The sequence below is a fragment of the Somniosus microcephalus genome, chromosome 4 (genome assembly GCF_052327205.1).
Source record: "Somniosus microcephalus isolate GS21.2 chromosome 4, FLI_Smic_1.0, whole genome shotgun sequence".
Lineage (NCBI taxonomy): Eukaryota > Metazoa > Chordata > Chondrichthyes > Squaliformes > Somniosidae > Somniosus > Somniosus microcephalus.
In genome coordinates this window covers 208744058-208764159 of record NC_140990.1, presented here as the reverse complement: position 1 = coordinate 208764159, position 20102 = coordinate 208744058, and the positions used below count along the sequence as shown (strand labels likewise).

Here is a 20102-nt window from a genome sequence, read left to right as displayed (position 1 = left end):
GCCTTGCACTGAGTTTACTTGAATGGGGCGGGGTGGAGCGGCGCATGCGCCATGCAAGGGCGGGGGGGGCGACGCATGCGTTGTGGCGTGGTGCCGGACTGGCGGTTGGGTCTGGTGGCTGCCGCACTCGGCGCGTCGGGTTCGGGTTCGGGTCCGGGTCGAGCGGAGCTCCCAGCAGCCGGCGGCACACCGAGTACCAGCAGGTAAGAAGCGGCAGATTGAAGCTCCAGCTGCGGGTGGGCGTCGGCACAGTTACTATGGCCTCGGGCCTGGCTGAGGATGAGCCGCCTCCTTCAGTTCCGGCAGCCCGACATTATCCGGGACCGAAGAGGCGCCTTAACCCCCCCAGTAATGAATGGCCCGGGAGGGAGGGACGAGGAGGAGAAGCAGCGCATGTGTGGGCACAGGCTTCGTGCTGATGTTCCTAGTAGTCAAATAGCCTACCTCTAGGCTCACACGTGATGAATGATGGCCACCAGTGATTTATTGAGTAAAAGGTCGCACAAAGGCTCAACACCCTCAGGAGTGGAGGACATTTTTTTTAAATCATTTAAAAGAGCTGCTGTGTTTTTAGATATAGTATTAAGTAGCTATTTATTTAGTTATATATGTCTCGGTGAACACTCCTTGCAACTCTCACTGTTAACATCTCCCTGATTTTAACAGCCCTGAAAATAAATACACACCACCTTTTGTTTAACTTTGTCATTTGTCTCACTGGTTCTGATCATAAATCTGAGTTGTAACATTCCCCTGTTAGCAGCCCTGGATGTACAAGTACCACCACCTGGTTGTGGTGTGTCTGTGCTATTGGTAGTGACAGATGCTTTAGTAAAGTTGCTCTGGAGACTGAACTGTAGTGATTTTATTTTTAAGTGAAATGTCTGTTTATAAATGACTAGAATTGTTTCCAGTGATGTTTTGACAGGTTCAAAAATTTATACTAACTTGCTGCATTTTGTGTTTATTTTTGTTTGGAAAGTCAGGAAAGAGAAAGTTATCCCATCCTGTTTGCTCTAATAAGCTAGACCATTGGATCAAACCCGTCACGCACAATTTTACATCCTGTGCCTAGAATTTTTTCCATTTATATTCTCCACTTGTAACTTTGAATAATTCTTAACAAATGTTTTCTAACTTTTAAAAATCCGGCTCGCGATGATTCATCCAGCATGTTGCAGAGCCAGACACACGAGATAGGTGCTGCTCTGATCTCTTCTTTCTACTGTTAGCTGATCTCTGCTAGGTTGTGTGCTGCAATTGGCTTAAGTTCCTCTGGATTAGGGAGAAGATCATTGGGCAGGTACCTGCTCCTGATTGCCATTAAGTTACCCCTGTTGGAAGTGTGCATGCATGGATGCCAAGCAAGAACAATCAGGCTTAGTTGTGAACCCACCATGGTCAAATCGCTTGCTCACATTCACTTTTAAGGCTCACATGAATAATTGCTATTTGGGCATGGTACTGGAGAGCGATAGCCCCCAATGAATTGTTTCCAACAATGCTTTTAGTAGGGGAGGGATAAGGTTTTCAGTAACTTTTTAAAAAGTTGAAAGGGCAGCTATATTTGTTTATTTTGACAATACTTCAATTTTTAGAATTGGATAATCAGTCAATTAAGTCCAAGGCTGGCTTAATTCAAATGATGGAGTCAGTGAATCTATTATAAGGTCCTTGCTACAGATGACCAGGAATGAAAATTGCAGTTTGCTCAACCCACCCATGTTCAAATAGCAGACTTGGTGAGGTAGCAGGAGTTCTACTGCACTTGAAATTAATAATTTCATTATCACTTTTTTGGACACAAGCATAAGATCTTTGTGCGTACTTCCTAGAAGGTTAGTTGGGTAAAATTCTAGTTTTTCTTCCTTGCACCTTTTTACAGCTACTGCAATGATTGTTTCAGGTTTGTGAGTTGGCTATCCCAATTGGACAGCTTCCCTTATGATGATTCCCTGTTGTTGGTCAGCCACGCTTAGTCTGTGACTAGCTACACAAAATGGAGCCCTGTTTGAATACTGTAACTGTCTTTCTGAAGTATGACTATCAAACTTATATACAAGTATGGATTAACTAATTCAGTAGAGATGCTGGTATGTTATCTACCTGGATTTAAAATCTAAAGACTAGATCTAAATCTAAAATACATATAATTGGAGTAATAGATCTAAAGTAACTAATATGTTACCATTTAGAGATGCAGTTTGAGTATTATTTGCGATAGCAAAATACTGCAGATGCTGGAAATCCGAAATAACAACAGAAAATGCTGAAAAAACTCAGCGGGCCAGGCAACATCTGTGGAGAGAAATTAGAGTCGACGTTTCGGGTCGAAACCCTTTTTCAAAACTGGAAAGGAAATGAAATAGATCGAAAGGCAGGGCTGCGATAGAACAAAAGAAGTGAAGAGACATTAAGAGGTATTCAAAACGAGACGAGATGGTGAGAGGACAGTGGAGAGACAAAAGACGGCTCAGATTAGGTGTGAAATGAACCAGACAATTTCATTCACTTTGCCTCCAATTTCCACCCTTCCCTCACCTTCACATGGTCCATCTCTGACTCTTCCCTTCCCTTCCTCGACTTCTCCGTCTCCATCTCTGGGGATAGGTTATTGACCAATATTCACTACAAGCCCACTGACTCCCACAGCTACCTGGACTACACTTCCTCCCACCCCGCCTCCTGTAAGGACTCTATTCCATTCTCCCAGTTTCTCCGTCCCCGCCACATCTGCTCCGACAATGCCACCTTCTACACCAGTGCTTCCGACATGTCTTCCTTTTTCCTCAACCGAGGATTCCCCTCGACCGTGGTTGACACGGCCCTCGACCGTGTCCGTTCTATCTCCCACACTTCTGCCCCTCCCTCCCGGAACCACGATAGGGTTCCCCTTGTCCTCACCTTTCACCCCACCAGCCTCCACATTCAACAGATCATCCTCCGCTATTTCCGCTACCTCCAAAGTGATCCCACCACCAAACGTATCTCCCCCTCCCCTCCCCTTTCAGCATTCCTTAGGGACCGCTCCCACCGAGACACCCTAGTCCACTCCTCTATCACCCCCAGCACCCCTTCCCCTTCGCCTGGCACCTTCCCGTGCAAGTGCAGGAGATGTAACACATGCCCTTATACTTCCCACTGTCCAGGGCCCCAAACACCCCTTCCAGGTGAAACAGCAATTTACTTGTACTACTTGCAATCTAGTATACTGTGTTCACTGCTCACGATGCGGTCTCCTCTACATTGGGGAGACCAAACACAGATTGGGTGACCGCTTTGCGGAACACCTCCATTCAGTCCGTAAGGGTGACCCCGAGCTTCCGGTCGCCTGTCATTTTAATTCACCGCCCCATTCCCACTCGGACCTCACCGTCCTTGGCCTCTTGCATTGTTCCACAGAAGCTCAACGTAAGCTCGAGGAACAGCACCTCATCTTCCGATTAGACACTTTGCAGCCTTCCGGACTCAATATCGAGTTCAACAATTTCAGATCATAACCTCGGCCCCTATTACATTTTTACTTATATTTTTTATCCACCCCTTTGTTTTGGTTTTCCCTCCCCACCCCCCTTTTTTTTCTCTCTCCCACATGGCAGCTGTCTCTCATTCTGCCAGAACATTTCACACCTAATCTGAGCCGTCTTTTGTCTCCACTAGTCCTATCACCATCTCGTCTGGTTTTGAATACCTCTTAATGTCTCTTCACTTCTTTTGTTCTATCGCAGCCCTGCCTTTCGATCTATTTCATTTCCTTTCCAGTTTTGAAAAAGGGTTAGACCCGAAACGTCGACTCTAATTTCTCTCCACGGATGTTGCCTGGCCTGCTGCGTTTTTCCAGCATTTTCTGTTGTTACTGAGTATTATTTAGATCGTTTTCTATGCTTTGAAATATGGTTCACTGAACAGGAATTTTCAAAACTCACACCACCCCCCCTTGCTAAATTTACAGAACTATAAATGGTATTTTATTCCTGGTTTTCAGGATTGATTTGCTAGCATTTGACTTCATTAATACATGATTGTGTTATTCTATACAACATGTAATTGAGGGCTTTAACTGCATGTCTTCTAATTGTTTATGATCTGGAGGACTAGGTATGTATAGCTGTTTTTTAATTCTGGTTAGTTATTAAGCTATTAGTGAAGATTGAGTTAGTTATACTTTGTTTTAATAGCTTGATTCAGAATCCAGGCCTGATAGAGCACTAACAGTTGTACATATTTCACTGTCTGAATTTAAGCAGTCATATCTTAACAGCCAATTCCATTTTTAAATAGTCTTTTAAGATTCAATTTCTAACTGCATATTGTTTTTGAGTCTCTTAATTAACTATTTATTCAACAGCCTGCAAGAAAAGACTTAAAGCTGTATTTTTATATATATCTATATATTCCTGTAAGTTTAACTTCAGTAATTAATGAATATTGCCCTTTCTTTAATTTCAGAGTCTATGGTAGTTTAATTGGGTCAGTACACTGAGACATGAGCCTGCTTAAATAGGGCCCAGGAAGGGAGATTGCTCATAAAGACACCCAGCTCATTGGAACTTGTAGTGCAAGCTGTTGCACACTGTTACAATGAAGGTAGCAGTAGAAGGTTGCTGCCATGGTGAACTGGACAAAATCTATGAGAGTATTCAGTTTTTGGAGAAAAAGGACAATGTTAAGGTGGACCTCTTGTTGTGCTGTGGAGATTTTCAAGCAGTCAGGAATGAAGCTGACATGAATTGCATGGCTGTCCCCATTAAATACAGACATATGCAAACTTTCTACAAGTAAGTAGGTGTTCAAGGTCATTCTTTATATCACAACTTCTGTTTCTTTGTCCTATTCTAAACTAAACTCTCATTAATTGTTTATAAATTAAGATTGAGTCCCACCTTTTAAGCTGCTGTGTTCCAATGCTTGCTGTCGTGAGCATTTGCATTAATTTCTGTTTGTAATGTAAAACTTTTTAACATTTCCATCTAGAGTTTTTATACCTGATGAAAAATATACCGAACCAGCTACATTTTATAAACTTTAGTTTAATAACTCTTTGTTGTATAAAATGTACTGTTTGTAAAGTTAAACTGTTTGTTGCATTGTTAAATGTAGATATTACTCTGGAGAAAAGAAAGCCTCGGTTCTCACCATCTTCATAGGAGGCAATCATGAAGCCTCCAATCACTTACAGGAGTTACCATACGGAGGATGGGTGGCACCAAACATTTACTACCTAGGTATTAAACTATTGAAGTATTTATACAGTATATCAATGTATCTTGCAACAAATCTAGGCTTCAAGCCCAATGTTTCATCTGATATTACAATTAATTGTTTCCTAATTTTGGCTAAGATATGATGATCACATATTGTACTTTCTTTGGAAAGATGGAAGCAAATTTATTTTTAAGGATCGGTAAATCACACAGTAGAGTTATGTCCTCGACTTTAAATTGTCTAATTTTGTTTAAAAACTCGTTCATGCTGAAATCTTTGTAGTCTCTCAAATAACGTTCCTTTTGAAATTGTTAAAAATGTGCATTTATAAATAAAAGCAGGTTTAAAATTGCTGTAAAATGTTAGCTGACAATTCTAGGTGATGTACTACAAGTATTGTGCAGGAGGTGGGAGGGTTAGGAAGAATAACAACATGGTTTGCATCATCTAAGATTTGACAACAAGCAATGCAGAGCCAATGTGAATAGGCACTTTACAGCCTTCCGGACTCGACATGGAGTTCAACAATTTCCGATAATAATCCCTGCCCCTATTTTTCATGCTGTGTGAATTTTGCCATTCCCATTTGCAACATTTTATCTTTCAAATCAATCAATCAAATCAAATCAACTTTTATTGTCATTGTTAGTGCACAAGTGCAGTACAACGAAATGTAGGCTTGCGGCTCCCGAGAGTGTACACTTTGGATTAGGACACTTAAACATTTCAACATACATTTTTGTACATATATATTAGCATAAATATGACCATAATAAAGTGCATCGGCAGATGTGCAGGCTTTAGTGTTTATTTGTGGAGTTCAGTAGGATGACAGCCCTGGGAAAGAAGCTGTTCCTAAATCTGGTCGTACGGGTGCGAATGCATCTGTAGCGTCTTCCAGATGGTAGGAGGGCGAACAGACTATGGCTGGGGTGGGTACAAAAGTACAGTATGTTCTTTCAATTCCTTCCTCTCCTCCTAATCCCAGACCTGAAACGTTAACTCTGTTTCTCTCGCCACAGATGCTGCCTGGCCTGCTGAGTATTTCCAGCATTTTCTGTTGTTATTTCAGATTTCCAACATCCGCAGTATTTTGCTATTCTAGTCTCTCTTGCTTTATATTTTTTAATTGTTCTGCTGAAAAAGACAAGGAATTTGAATGACAACTCGGCAATGATTTGAGACAACTGGCTGATATTTATTTTTCTTGTAACAACAAGGTGTGAATAATAAAGGTTGTGGTGGGATGCTGCAACTTTAACATCTTCACCTTTTAAGCTGTGCCTGCAAATGTAGCGAATGTATGTAAATGTGCTTCTCAGAAAGAGTAACAGATTTGTTACTTGTTTCTAGGGTATGCTGGCGTGGTGAAATACCGTGGTGTGCGTATAGGAGGACTCTCTGGTATTTTTAAACCACACGACTACAGAAAAGGTAAATTGATGTAACTTGCTAAAACACAGTTTCCCAAACAGTGAATCCAACTAAAAGTTGCCATGAGCCCATAATTTTTGTCCAAAACAAAATGTATGAAGGCTTAAGTGCAGAAAGCTATTTTGTACTGAATAATAGATTTTAAAAATAATGCTTTTTTTTAATCATCTTTATAAATTTGTTGGGAGCATTATTCCAATCAATGAAACCAAGTTTAATATAAAATTGATATGAGTCATATATAGTGTTACAGATTAATGTTGGGCAAAGAACCAGTGATGATCACATAGCTCCACTTCTGAAGTTCTTCGAAATGCATCTCCTACTTTTTTTCAATGTGATAGGCAGCATATCAGGTTTTGTGGAGTATAATAAAGGAAACTTTCTAATATTACAAAAATATTAATTTCTATTACATTAAAGCTCTATCATGTGTGATTTCTATGGTTTCCAGGTCATTTTGAGTATCCACCATATAATGGGCAGACAATACGGAGTGCATATCATGTCAGAAATATTGAAGTCTTCAAACTGAAGCAGGTTAGAAGAATTAATGCTGTGCACGTCATTTTTATTACCATGTATTTTGCTAATTTGATCTGTTATTCTGTTACAATATTTATTCACTTATTCCTAGTTTTTAACATTTTAGTTTTCTGTATCTAACTTGTTTTACACCAAACTAAGTGCAACCATTTCCTGTAATATCCTTAAGTTAGTATAGGAATGTTCTTGTTTGTTAGATGTGGTACAATTGTAATACAGAACAGGAAAAACTTGAAAAGGTAAGTCTGCATTTGCCTGACTTATTTCTCCTGATTACAGGGCTTTTTAATTTCAGCAAGAAATGTGTCTGGAATTTATCTTGGGTCTGTCTGGACTTGTATGTCTGCTCCCAAGCTTTCATCAGTGCCGCCTTTGGCTAGCTGCTGTGAAGTGAGGTACCAACTAAGCAGAAGATCCCTCTCCAATTTACCTTCCTGCCCAGAATAGAATCAGGGGTCGAACCTGCAACCTTCTCGCTTAGTGCCCGAAAGACATTGCCGATTAAGTAATTGCCCAAAGTAACTGGTGTTCTTTGTGTTAATCGAGGCCAGGAACAAGTTCAAGTGTAAAGAGTAAATTATTTTATCATATTTTCTAGGTCGTCCCATTCTCCAGTTAATTGATAGCTGGGTGAATTGACCATGGGCCTCTACTGATGCTGTTTAGTAAGCCACTACTAGCAGGAGGTCTAGAACAGCCAAGGTGCCTTGACTGACCAGTTTATCTTTATTTCGGTATGATGGGAAGGTTCCTCCATTTCTGCGGAAGAAGTGTCCCACCTCAACACGAGAAGTCACCTGATGATCTGGTTCAGATTGTGAATTGGACAAGTGAGGAATCACAAGCATAAACTTGCCTCTAAATCAGGGGTGTCCAACCTTTGGAGCAGAGGGCAAGATTCTTGTTGCCATAATCAGTGAGTGAGTTGCATAGGAGTACACCAAACTGCAAGCTTCCCATTCATAAGAAATGCAAGCAATATAATATGTGATCTAAAGAGAGTAATAAACCATGGGCCATCCTTAGTAAGTTCTCTATTTCTAACATGTCTGTATTGCACACCAGCATGTAAAGAAGAAATGAACCACAGGCCTGCTGGAAGGAGCTCATGGGCTGCGTTTTTCCTTAGTTTTGGACCCCGCCGTTATAAATAGCATGGAAGACCTTCACAAAAAAAAATGTGCCAAACAAACCTATTTGTTTAACTGCAGTGCTGAAACTGGGTTGACAGTTACTAGTCTATTTAAATAAAATAAGAAAAAGCTATCCATCTAACCCAAACACTTTGTAGTCAATAGTTTGCTTTTAAGTACTTTTCTCATTATCGCTCCTCTATTTATTTGTAGTTAAAACAACACATGGACATCTTCCTGTCGCATGACTGGCCGCGAGGTATCTATCACTATGGTAACAAAAAACAGCTTCTTAAGATGAAGGCTTTTTTCCGCCCAGAGGTGGAGGCTAATACCTTGGGGAGTCCCGCAGCTACAGAGCTCCTGCAGCACCTCAAACCTTCCTATTGGTTTGCAGCACATCTGCACGTGAAGTTTGCAGCTTTAATGCAGCATCCGGTAAGAGATGAGCGAGGAAAAGTGCAGACTCTGTCCTCACTTTGTATTTTACTTGCACGTTACAGAAATGAATGATATTTGTTGTTTGGGGTGTGAAACTGGAGAAGCGAGACTGCAGTTGGTGAAAAGTAAACGTGCCTGCTAACAGCTGTCTCTTCATTATCACATTGATTCATCGTGAAAACTAGGAAATTTAGTGTTTTATTTAGGATTTTGCTTTGATTCTCAGTGTGGAGGGAGTTTTGTAATTAATGTTTGCGCAGAATCTCCAGTAGAAGCAAAAATCTGGCGTTTACCAGTATGGCATAAACCGGTTTATTTTCTAGGGCTAATAGAAATAGATTAGCAATGGAGAGGAGCAAGGAACAATCTAAAGTGGAACTTCTAAACTGGAATAGGGCTAACTTCAGTGGGATGCGAAAGGATCTAGCCAGGGTAAAATGAAACCCAAGACTGACAGGAAAAACTAACGGAACAATGGGTGATCTTTAAGGAGATGTTCCAACTTCAGGCTAGGTACATTCCAACAAGAGGGAAGGGCTTCTTTGATGACGAGGGAGATGGAGAAGATGATGAAACCAAAAAAGAGGCTGTATGATGCATGTCAGGTGAATTCTTCAAGGGAGAACCAGACCAAATACAATAAGTTGAGAGGATGTGAAGATGAAAATAAGATTGGCAAAGAGAGAATATGAGAGTAGAATGGCGGTTAACATAAAAGGGAACCCAAAAATCTTCTACCGGCATGTAAACAGTAAGCAGGTAGTAAGAGGCGGGGTGAGGCCTAAGGTGATATATGCTTAGAGGCGCAGGGCAAGGCTAGAATACTCTGAGTACTTTGTATCGGTGTTTACTAAGGAGGTGGATGCTGACAAAATATCGGTAGAAGTGGAAAAGGTAGAAGCAGTGAAAGGGGTAAAAATTGATAGACAGGATGTACTAGAAAGGCTGGGTATGCTTAGAGTGGACAAGTTGCCTGGTCCAGATGGCTTTCATCCCAGGTTGCTAAGGGAATTGGGGGAGGAGATAGCGGAAGGGCTTGCCATAATTTTCCAAACTTCCCTAGATGCGGGGGAGGTGGCTGAGGATTGGAAAGTGGCAAATGTGACACCATTGTTCAAGAAAGGGTGTAAGGTCAGTTTAACATCAGTGGTGGGTAAAGTTTTAGAAACAATAATCGAGGAAAAAATTAACAGGCACTTTGAGAAGTTTAAGCTAATTAAGGAGAGCCAACACAGATTTGTAAAAGGCAGATCGTGTTTGACTAATCTAATTGAATTTTTTGATGAAGTAACAGAGAGGATTGATGAAGGGAATGCAATGGATGTCGTCTACATGGATTTTTGGAAGGCATTTGATGAAGTACCACATAGAAGGCTGGTTAACAAAATTGAGGCTCATGGAATTGGTGGGTCAGTGGCAGCTTGGATAAGGAATTGGCTTAAGGACAGAAAACAGCGAGTTGTGATAAATGGCTGTTTTTCAGACTGGAGGATGGTAGACAGTGGTGTTCCCCAAGGGTCAGTGCTGGGGCCACTGCTTTTTTTGATATATATAAATGACCTGGATATTGGAATACAGAGTAGAATTGCTAAATTTGCCAATGACTCCAAACTTGGGGGTGTGGCAAACAGTGATGATGATAACCAACCGACTGCAACAGGACATAGAAAGGCTAGCAGAATGGGCAGATGGAATTTAATAGAGAGAAGTGTGAGGTGATGCATTTTGTCAGAAGGAACAGGGAGAGGCAATATACACTTCATGGCACTGTTTTAAAGAGTGTGCAGGGACAGAGGGACCTGGGAGTTAATGTGTATAGGTCCCTGAAGGTGGCAGGACATATTGAGAGAGTGGTTAACAAAGCATATGGGATCTTGGGCTTCATAAATAGAGGTATTGAGTACAAAAGTAGCGAAGTTATGCTGAACCACACTTTAGGAAGGATGTGAAGGCCCTTGAGAGGGTGCAGAGGAGATTTACCAGAATGGTTCCGGGGATGGGGGATCTTAGCTACAAGGACAGGTTGGAGAAGCTGGATTTGTTTTCATTAGAGCAAAGGAGGTTGAGGGGTGATTTGATAGAGGCATACAAGATTATGATGGGTTTGGATAGGCTAGACGGGGAAAGGCTGTTCCCACTAGTTGATGGTACAAGGACTAGGGGACACAGATTTAAGGTTTTGGGCAAGAGATACAGGGGGGGGAAGTGAGGTGAAAATGTTTTTACGCAGCGAGTGGTGATGACCTGGAATTCGCTGCCGATGGAAGCGGAGACATTCAATATTTTCAAGGGGAGACTGGATAGGCACCTGAGGGAAATAAACTTGCAGGGCTACGGGGATAGAGCAGGGAATGGGACTGACTGGATTGCTCTACAGTGCCCCGGCATGGCCTTGATGGTCTCTTTCTGTGCCATTATGACTGATAACTCTTCAAATACACTTTTTTATTGAGGATGGGAAGGAAGCAAGGGTATATGAAATATGTCACAAATTTTAGTACTTCAAAAATATTTTTAAGGTCACAGTTGTTAACTTTCAGGGGGAATTGGATATACACTTAAAGGAAAAGATTGCAGGGCTCTGGGGAAAAGAGCAGGGGCGTGGGACTAATTGGATAGATCTTTCAAAGAGCCAGCACAGGCACGATGGGCCAAATGCCCCCTTTCTGTACTATTTGATTCGATGATACTGCTGGCTATGACCTTTGTCATCCTGCCAAGCAGTACGACTAGGGTGGTATTTTTTTTTAACTTTTTTTTTGAGGGGAAGAGAGGAAATCATTTTCTTATTGTTTATCTGTTGGAGGCTGTTCTGATGGGTCAAAGGATAACTGTGTCACCTGGGCTATTACAGATTGTTGCGGTCCATGGTTTGATCCCTATTCTGGGTTGATTAAGTAAACAACCAAAGCAGCAGTGGGGGTCTACAGTTAGTTTGTTTACTCAGGCTAGGGAAGGGCAAATAAATGAGACGCTCCCGATTGCCATCCAGTGACTCCTGCTGGAAGATGAATGAACGTGAACATTAGATGAGGACAAGATCGGGCTCTGCAATCATACAGTCAGACATCAGATGTGACATGAGATGGGTCAAACAGTAATAAAGATTATTACTGATTAAAGATTAATAGCTCTATCTGATACTATTTTTTGTGAATTCTTGTACTCGGAGGTAACCGTCGTCAACTTCCAGTTTCTGCACCCATTATCCACATCAAGTACTCCTGTGTCAAATGGGAAAAGGGAAATCAGCCCGGTTCCACCCTTTGAAAATTTGAAAATGAAATAGAACTCCACTCCTGTGTTTCATGAAGGCATGTCACAGATCACTTGCAGAGTAAAACTGCTGCTCAGTCCCAATAATGTGCCTTCACCCAACCTCAAAACCAACTCCTGCTGCACTAGTGTGACTGTCGGAAGCTGCATGTTTACTATTGAGATGCATGGGAGATTGGAAGAAATTAGTAAACCTGAATCAAGGAATGGGAGCGAAGACTACTATCTTAATGAGCTGTACAGGTGCAGCCAGTACTCATCTATACTGTGCCCAAGCAAACTTGGCTGTATGCTGCTTCAGTTTCCTGGAGAGATAGCAAGGTATCCATACTGGCAATATGTAGAAAGAGGTATTGCCAAATGACAGCTCTTCTGACTTGAGATCAGGAGATCACTCCAGTGCTCCATATTTTCCAGGACAGTTGGGAAGTTTGCCTTGTATAGTTAAGGTCACGTTGATTGCTAAATACTTGAATCCTGCAAGATTTGATCCATTTCTCCTCCCATTGACATGACCTGTATGTTTGGAGTAATTGATCATGTAACTTTGTCCTTAACCTACACCTCTTTGACCAAGCTATTGGGCATCTGCCCCAATTTCTCCTTTTGGGGCTCGGTGTCAAATTTTTGTCTCCTGTGAACCGCCTTGGGACGTTTTACTACGTTAACGGTGCTATATAAATACAAGTTGTTTATCCATAATAATGGTGCTCCTAACATGAGTGATTGGTAGATGTGTACTGCGGTACCTCATTCACATACTGTGACGTGCAGTGCTCCTGACCTGCTTCTATTCTCTTTGGATAATCTCTGGCAGGGGTTCAGTGACCAGTGTGGAGAGGGGAAGAGAGTTGGCATCCCTTCCTCAGTATGATAGTGTAGTGGTTATGTTATTGGACTAGTAATCCAGAGAATGTGAATTCAAATCCCACCTTGGCTGTTTGAGAATTTGAAATCACTTATTTTAAATTAAAAAAAAGCTGTATCAATAAAAGTGACCATGAAGCTGTCGGATTCCCGCTCCTGCACCATTGGGTACCCCCCAAGAAACTATCCTTGGCCCCCTTCTAGTTCTCATCTACATGCTGCCCCTCCGCAACATCATCCGAAAACATGTCCGTTTCCACATGTACGCCGACGACACCTAGCTCTACCTCACCACCACCTCTCTCAACCCCTCCACTGTCTCTAAATTGTCAGACGAGCAGAAATTTCTTCCAACTAAATATTGGGAAGACCGCAGCCATTGTCTTCAGGTCCCGCCACAAACTCTGTTCCGTAGCCGACTCTTCCCTCTCCCTGTCAACTGTCTGAGGTTGAACCAGACTCTTCGCAATCTTGGTATCATATTTGAGATGAGCTTCTGACCACACATCCACTCCATCACTAAAACCGCCTTGTTCCACCTCTGGAATATTGCCTGACTCCACCCCTGCTCATCTGCTGCTGCTGAAACCCTCATCCATGCCTTTGTTACCTCTAGAGTTGACTATTCCAATGCACTCCTGGCCGGCCTCCCATGTTCTACCCTATGTAAACTTGAGGTCATCCAAAACCTCTGCTGCCCGTGTCCTAACTTGCACCAAGTCCCGTTCACCAATCACCCCACTGCGCTCTGAGCTACATTGGCTCCCAATTAAGTATTGCCTCAATTTAAAAATTCTCATCCTTGTTTTCAAATCCCTTCATGGCCTCGCCCCTCCTTATCTCTAATCTCCTCCAGTCCCACAACCCGCCGAGATATCTGCACTCCTCTAATTCTGGCCTCTTGAGCATTCCCGATTTTTAATCGCTCCACCATTGGTGGCTGTGACTTCAGCTGCCAAGGCCCTAAGCTCTGGAATTCCCTCCCTAAACCTCTTCACCTCTCTACCTTTCTTTCCTGCTTTAAGACGCTCCTTAAAACCTACCTCTTTGACCAACCTTTTGGTCATCTGCCCTAATATCTCCTTATGTGACTCGGTGTCAAATTTTGTTTTATAACGCTCCTGTAAAGCGCCTTGGGACATTTTACTGCGTTAAAGGTGCTATATAAATATGTTGTTAGTGTTATAAAAACCCAACTGGTTCACTAATGTCCTATAGAGAAGGAAACCTGCTGTCCTTACCTGGTCTGGCCTATATGTGACCCCAGTTCCACACCAGTGTGGTTGACTCTCAAGTTCCCTCTGAAGTGGCCTAGCAAACCGCTATTGGCAGTTCAAGAAGGCAGCCCACCGCCACATCAAGGCAACTACGGATGGGCAATAAATGCCAGCCTTGCCAATGACACCCACATTCAGAGAATTCATTTTTTTAAGTTAGGTGAGTTCAAACCATTCTGTTTACCAAGGTCCTGATGAGTGAAGTCTATGGTGTAAGTTTATTACAAGTGTACACTGACCCAACTTAACGGCAGGTTTATTCTAAGTTTTTTTTTTTGTTTTTTTTTACAGAAGAATGATGGTGAGCAGCTACCAAAAGCAACAAAATTTTTGGCTCTGGATAAATGTCTCCCTCACAGAGATTTTCTACAGGTATTGTACAGCAATGTTATCATTTTGATTAGAAACAAATCTACCAGTTTTTTCTTTCGGTTACTTTAAAAGTGTGGTTAAATCCATGTGTTCATTCAGTATTGTTGGAGCGAAGGACAGATATAAAATACAATGCAGTTGTAGTAAAGGTAAATTAGCCTTGTAAAATAATTGATTAATAAAACCTGTTGCTTTCTAAATCTTTAAATAAAAATGTCAATTGAAGAGAACATTTACTTAGGTTGTTTTGCATTTTGGCATTCTAAATATATCTATCTGGCTGCAGCATAGTTTACACTTTTGTTAAATTTAATTTGCATTTTCAATGCTTTTCTTTTTTTTTCCTTCTGACTTTAGATTGTGGAAATAGAGCATGACCCAAATGCTTCTGATCACCTTGAGTATGATTCTGAATGGCTGGCCATTCTAAAAGCAACAAATGATTTGATTAATGTCACCTCTAAAACATGGAACATGCCAGAAAATAACAGTCTGTATGCAAAGTAAGTCTAGCCTATTTGCAGTATTAAAATGAACGCTTTTTACAATAGTACAAATACATGGAAAAATCAGATTATTTATGTAATCTACACATTTTAAAGCTGAAAATTTGAGAATGATGTAAGAAATGCACATATTCAGAAAGGGGAGCTAGATAAGCATATGATGGAGAAAGGAATAGAGGGTTATGCAGATAGATTTAGATGAGGAAAGATGGGAGGAGGCGCGAGTGGAGCATAAACGCCAGCATTGACTGGTTGGGTGCTGTATATCCTATGTAATACAACCCCCCCCCCCCCCTTTTAAATTGGCTCATTAAAGTGTAATAATTAGTTCTCAAGCTTCCCATATTCTGCGTTGTCTGGGAATTATACAGGGGGGAGTGTGCATTGTGTGTCTTCCAACACTTAATACTATTGTGCATCCTAATCATCACTGGCATAAAATCATAGTCCTGACGTGTGCGCAGACATCTTGCATAATCCAATATTGGTTTGGTACTCACTGGACTGTCCCTTACCAACCCTCTGCCAATTGAAGGTTGGATTTTTGAGTCCCACCTGATCTCCATTTGGCGATAATGTGATCACACAATAGGGACATTGGCAAAGGAGGAACTGACGCAAATCAATATCTCTAAGGATATGGTGTTAAGGAAGCTAAAGGGATTGAAGGTGGACAAATCCCCAGGGCCTGATAACATGCATCCTAGGGTACTGAAGGAGGTGGCCCTAGAGATAGCGGATGCACTAAGGATGATTTTTCAGAATTCATTAGACTCGGGAACAGTGCCGATGGATTGGAGGGTAGCTAACGTTACTCCACTATTCAAAAAGGGGGGTAGGGAAAAAGCAGGTAATTACAGACCTGTAAGCCTTACATCAGTTGTGGGCAAAATGCTGGAGTCCATCATTAAGGATGAAATAGCGGAGCACTTAGCAAATGGGGACAGGATAGGACAGAGTCAACATGGATTTACAAAGGGTAAATCGTGCTTGACTAATCTATTGGAATTTTTTGAGGGAGTAACTGGTAGAATAGATGGGGGAGAGCCAGTAGATGTGGTGTACCTGGACTTCCAAAAGGCCTTCGATAAGGTCCCACATAAAAGATTAGCATGGAAAATTGAGGCTCATGGGATAAAGGGGAAAGTTTTGGCGTGGATAGGGAACTGGCTGTCAGATAGAAAACAGAGAGTTGGAATAAACGGCTCATTTTCTGAATGGCAGGCAGTAACAAGTGGGGTACCACAGGGATCTGTCCTGGGCCCCCAGCTGTTCACAATTTACATTAATGACCTGGATCAGGGAGTCGGATGCAGCATTTCCAAATTTGCAGACGACACTAAACTAGGAGGGGGGGTGGGCTCAGAGGAAGAGACCAGGAAGCTCCAGAGCGATTTGGACAGACTGGGCGATTGGGCGGATAAATGGCAGATGCACTATAATGTGGACAAGTGCGAAGTTATCCACCTTGGGTGCAGGAACGGGAGGGCAAATTATTATTTAAATGGCAATAGATTGGGAGAGGGGGAAGTACAGAGAGACCTGGGTGTTCTTGTACACCAGTCACTGAAGGCGAGCATGCAGGTGCAACAGGCGGTCAAGAAGGCAAACGGTATGCTGGCCTTCATAGCAAAAGGGTTAGAATACAGGAACAGGGATACCTTGCTGCAGCTGTACAGGGCACTGGTGAGACCACACCTCGAGTACTGTGTACAGTTTTGGTCGCCTCATCTGAGGAAGGATGTTCTTGCCATGGAGGGGGTGCAGCGGCGATTCACCAGGCTGATACCAGGAATGGCGGGAATGACCTATGAGGAGAGACTATGTAGTTTAGGGATGTACACACTGGAGTTTAGAAGATTGAGAGGGGACCTCATAGAAGTGTATAAAATTCTGACAGGTCTAGACAGACTGGATGCAGAAGGAATGTTTCCCTTGGCGGGTGAGAACAGAACTAGAGGACATAATTTAAGGATAAGGGCTAAACCATTTAGGACAGAGATGAGGGGGAATTTCTTCACTCAGAGAGTGGTGAACCTGTGGAACTCATTGCCACAGAGGGCAGTGTACGCCAGCTCATTAAATATATTTAAGAGGGAATTAGATATATTTCTACGGGCAAAAGGGGTTAAGGGTTACGGAGAGAAGGCGGGGACGGGATACTGAATTAAAGGATCAGCCATGATCTCATCGAATGGCGGAGCAGGCACGAAGGGCCGAATGGCCTACTCCTGCTCCTATCTTCTATGTATCTATGTATCTAACCTTGGTGTCATATTTGACCCTGAAATGAGCTTCCGACCACATATCCACGCCATAACCAAGACTGCCTATTTCCACCTCCGTAACATCGCCTGACTCCGCCACTGCCTCAGCTCATCTGCTGAAACCCTCAGCCATGCCTTTGTTACCTCTAGACTAGACTATTCCAATGCACTCCTAACTGGCCTCCCACGTTCTACCCTAAGTAAACTTGAGGTCATCCAAAACTCTGCTGCCTGTGTCCTAACTCGCACCAAGTCCCATTCACCCATCACCATTGTGCTCGCTGACCTACATTAGCTCCCAGTTAAGCAACACCATGATTTTAAAATTCTCATCCTTGTTTTCAAACCCCTCCATGGCTGCTCCCTTCACTACCTCTGTCATCTCCTCCAGCCCCACAACCCTCAGATATCCGCGCTCCTCTAATTCTGACCTCTTGAGCCTCCCCGATTTTAATCACTCAACCATTGGTGGCTGTGCCTTCAGCTGCCAGGGCCCTAAGCTCTAGAATTCTCTCCTTAAAGCTCTCTGTCTCTCTTTGCTCCTTAAAACATACCTCTTTGACCAAGCTTTTGGTCATCTGCCCTAATTTCTCCTCGTGTGGCTCGGTGTCAAATTGTGTTTCATAACGCTCCTGTGAAGCGCGTTGGGATGTTCTACTATATTAAATGCGCCATATAAATACAAGTTTGTTTGACAGTTCATTTACTTGTATTTCAAAGGTCTATATGGGTGTGCATATGCACACATCTTTGTAATACAAGAATAAAGTCCCTCTAATTTTCATATTGAGCAAATCTTCAATTAACCCAAGCTGCTAAAAGTACACTTGAGTTCAGTTAAGTAAATAGATTTTGTTTTAACCCTTCCACTGCTAGTTCTGATTGTATTGTGGTCTATTTTGTTGTGCTATCTGTAGGCAATTGTATTGATCACTTCTGTTCTGATGCAGGTGGGACTACAGTGTGTCTGAAGATGACATTGGGGAACTGTTGGAAGCGCAAGGTCATGACCTCCAGATCCCCAGTAATTTTAGCCATACAGTCCCCGTCTATGACCCAGCAAACCTACAGAGATCAAGAGAAGCTGTTCATGTGATTAACCCCCAGACAACTGAGTTTTGTGCCACCTTTGGCCTCACTGATCTGAATGCCAAGGTGAAACAGATGGAAGATGAGGGTCTTGTAGAGGGAGAGGAAGAGGAGGATATGGACAGTGCTGATAACCCAGAGGAGCCCAGTGATTATACCACAGACACTTCTGGACTTTCTTCCTCCATAAATCCAGATGAAATAACACTGGAGGATGATGATGATAATGGGGAGCTCAGCGCACATTCCATAGAACCTTCCCCAGACCACCCCTTTACAGACTCAGCAAATTTCTCTGATGTGAGAGATCTCCCTGATTCTATGATTGTGTCATCTGATGAGACACAGGACTCTGCAAACGAGGAACTAGACAGGTCTGGAGACAGCAGCATGACTGAGGGAGAAGGAAAGAGCACACGCACCAAGGCTGTGAAACGAATTAGTAACGAGCATGAGAATGGAAGCAGTGGAATAAAACTAATTAAGAGGCGCAATCAGAGTATATACCACACGCAGAGCAATGAAAATGAAGATAATGAATGATTATACATGTTGAAGGGATACTGAACTTCAGGAGCAGCAGCTTCTGTACACAATGAGTTTTTAAGATCGTATTCCAAGTCATATTCGTGTCAATCAGCATAGGTTTTCTGTTTTAAAAGCTGGATTCATCTCGCAAACATCATTACTAAATATGTCTGATTGGTATGGAAACGATGTTGGAATACACAATGTATTTTTACTGTTAAAAATAATAAATTTTATGCATACATTGGTTCTCTAATGCGTTAGTTGGTCCAGATAGTGATGGTGGACTAGCCCAATCGTTTTATTGTATTGATGTGACATGTGCTATCCTTTTCAAATCTAACCCATGCACACACAAACAGGAAAAAGCTGATCAAAAGTGGCACATAATGCAACATTTCCAAAAGCTCAAGTCCCTTTCACGTGGTTTATTTGCCTGATAACTTATTTCCCACAAAGTTAAAATTTGCACCATTGTTTTGATCTTCCTCCAGGTGCAACTAGCCATTTTATAAGTTTTCTATCTGTTCCTTTTCCCCATTGACAAGATTCTGTGCATCAAACTTGCTTGGTTCATGTAAATTATGTAATATTGAAATCAGTCTGGCTTTTTTTCCAAGTAATCTTGACAACATTTCTTGGAACAGTTTTGTTCTGTTTGTAAATGTGAATATTGAAAATGACAGCATTTCAAAAAATTCCCCTCATTACACTACATTTATCTGGATTTTATTTTCAATCTTCTCCCCTCTTCAGAAGCAGTGATCAGGAGCAGGCAGCTTGGCTGATTTTTTTTTTTCTCTAGCCAGTGGATTCTGAAGCCACGACTACAATGAGTTAAGATCAGCCAACTCAGCAGAGACCAGAGATTAAATCTAGGACCTGACTGCTGTGTGCAGCTCAGTAGTTACCCACAAGCCCAGACTATATAACCTGGTCTCAGATGCTGTCTTGTAATGAGGCTTTGCTACAAAGTATTCATGATTCATTTTAAAAATTGCAGAATAAATGCACTGTGAATTTTGGCCAAGAGGAATACAGGAAACTTTGAGATATCCGGCACCGAGCTGTTGCCGTCCCATCAAAACTGCCGGACAAACCAGCGCTAATGTTAAAACATACGGAGCTTTTGAGCTCCGTATCTAGCAACAAACCCTCAAC

At 42.2% G+C, this 20102-nt stretch overlaps 1 protein-coding gene across 2 annotated transcripts; it reads left to right on the top strand.

Annotated features, from left to right (window-relative positions):
* The first annotated feature begins 54 nt into the window (after window positions 1–54).
* Window positions 55–19185, top strand: dbr1 (debranching RNA lariats 1). Of its 2 annotated transcripts, XM_085985778.1 has the most exons (9): window positions 98–203; window positions 4450–4778; window positions 5101–5225; window positions 6559–6639; window positions 7094–7179; window positions 8532–8756; window positions 14471–14551; window positions 14909–15054; window positions 18275–19185. In XM_085985778.1, exons 2-9 carry the CDS (start codon window positions 4582–4584, stop codon window positions 18954–18956), a joined length of 1623 nt encoding a protein of 540 aa, XP_085841904.1. In that variant the 5' UTR covers window positions 98–203; window positions 4450–4581; the 3' UTR covers window positions 18957–19185. The 2 variants fall into 2 exon arrangements, with proteins under 2 accessions (XP_085841905.1, XP_085841904.1); XM_085985779.1 differs by lacking the exon at window positions 4450–4778 and having other exon boundaries at window positions 55–203.
* Window positions 19186–20102: the final 917 nt, after the last annotated feature.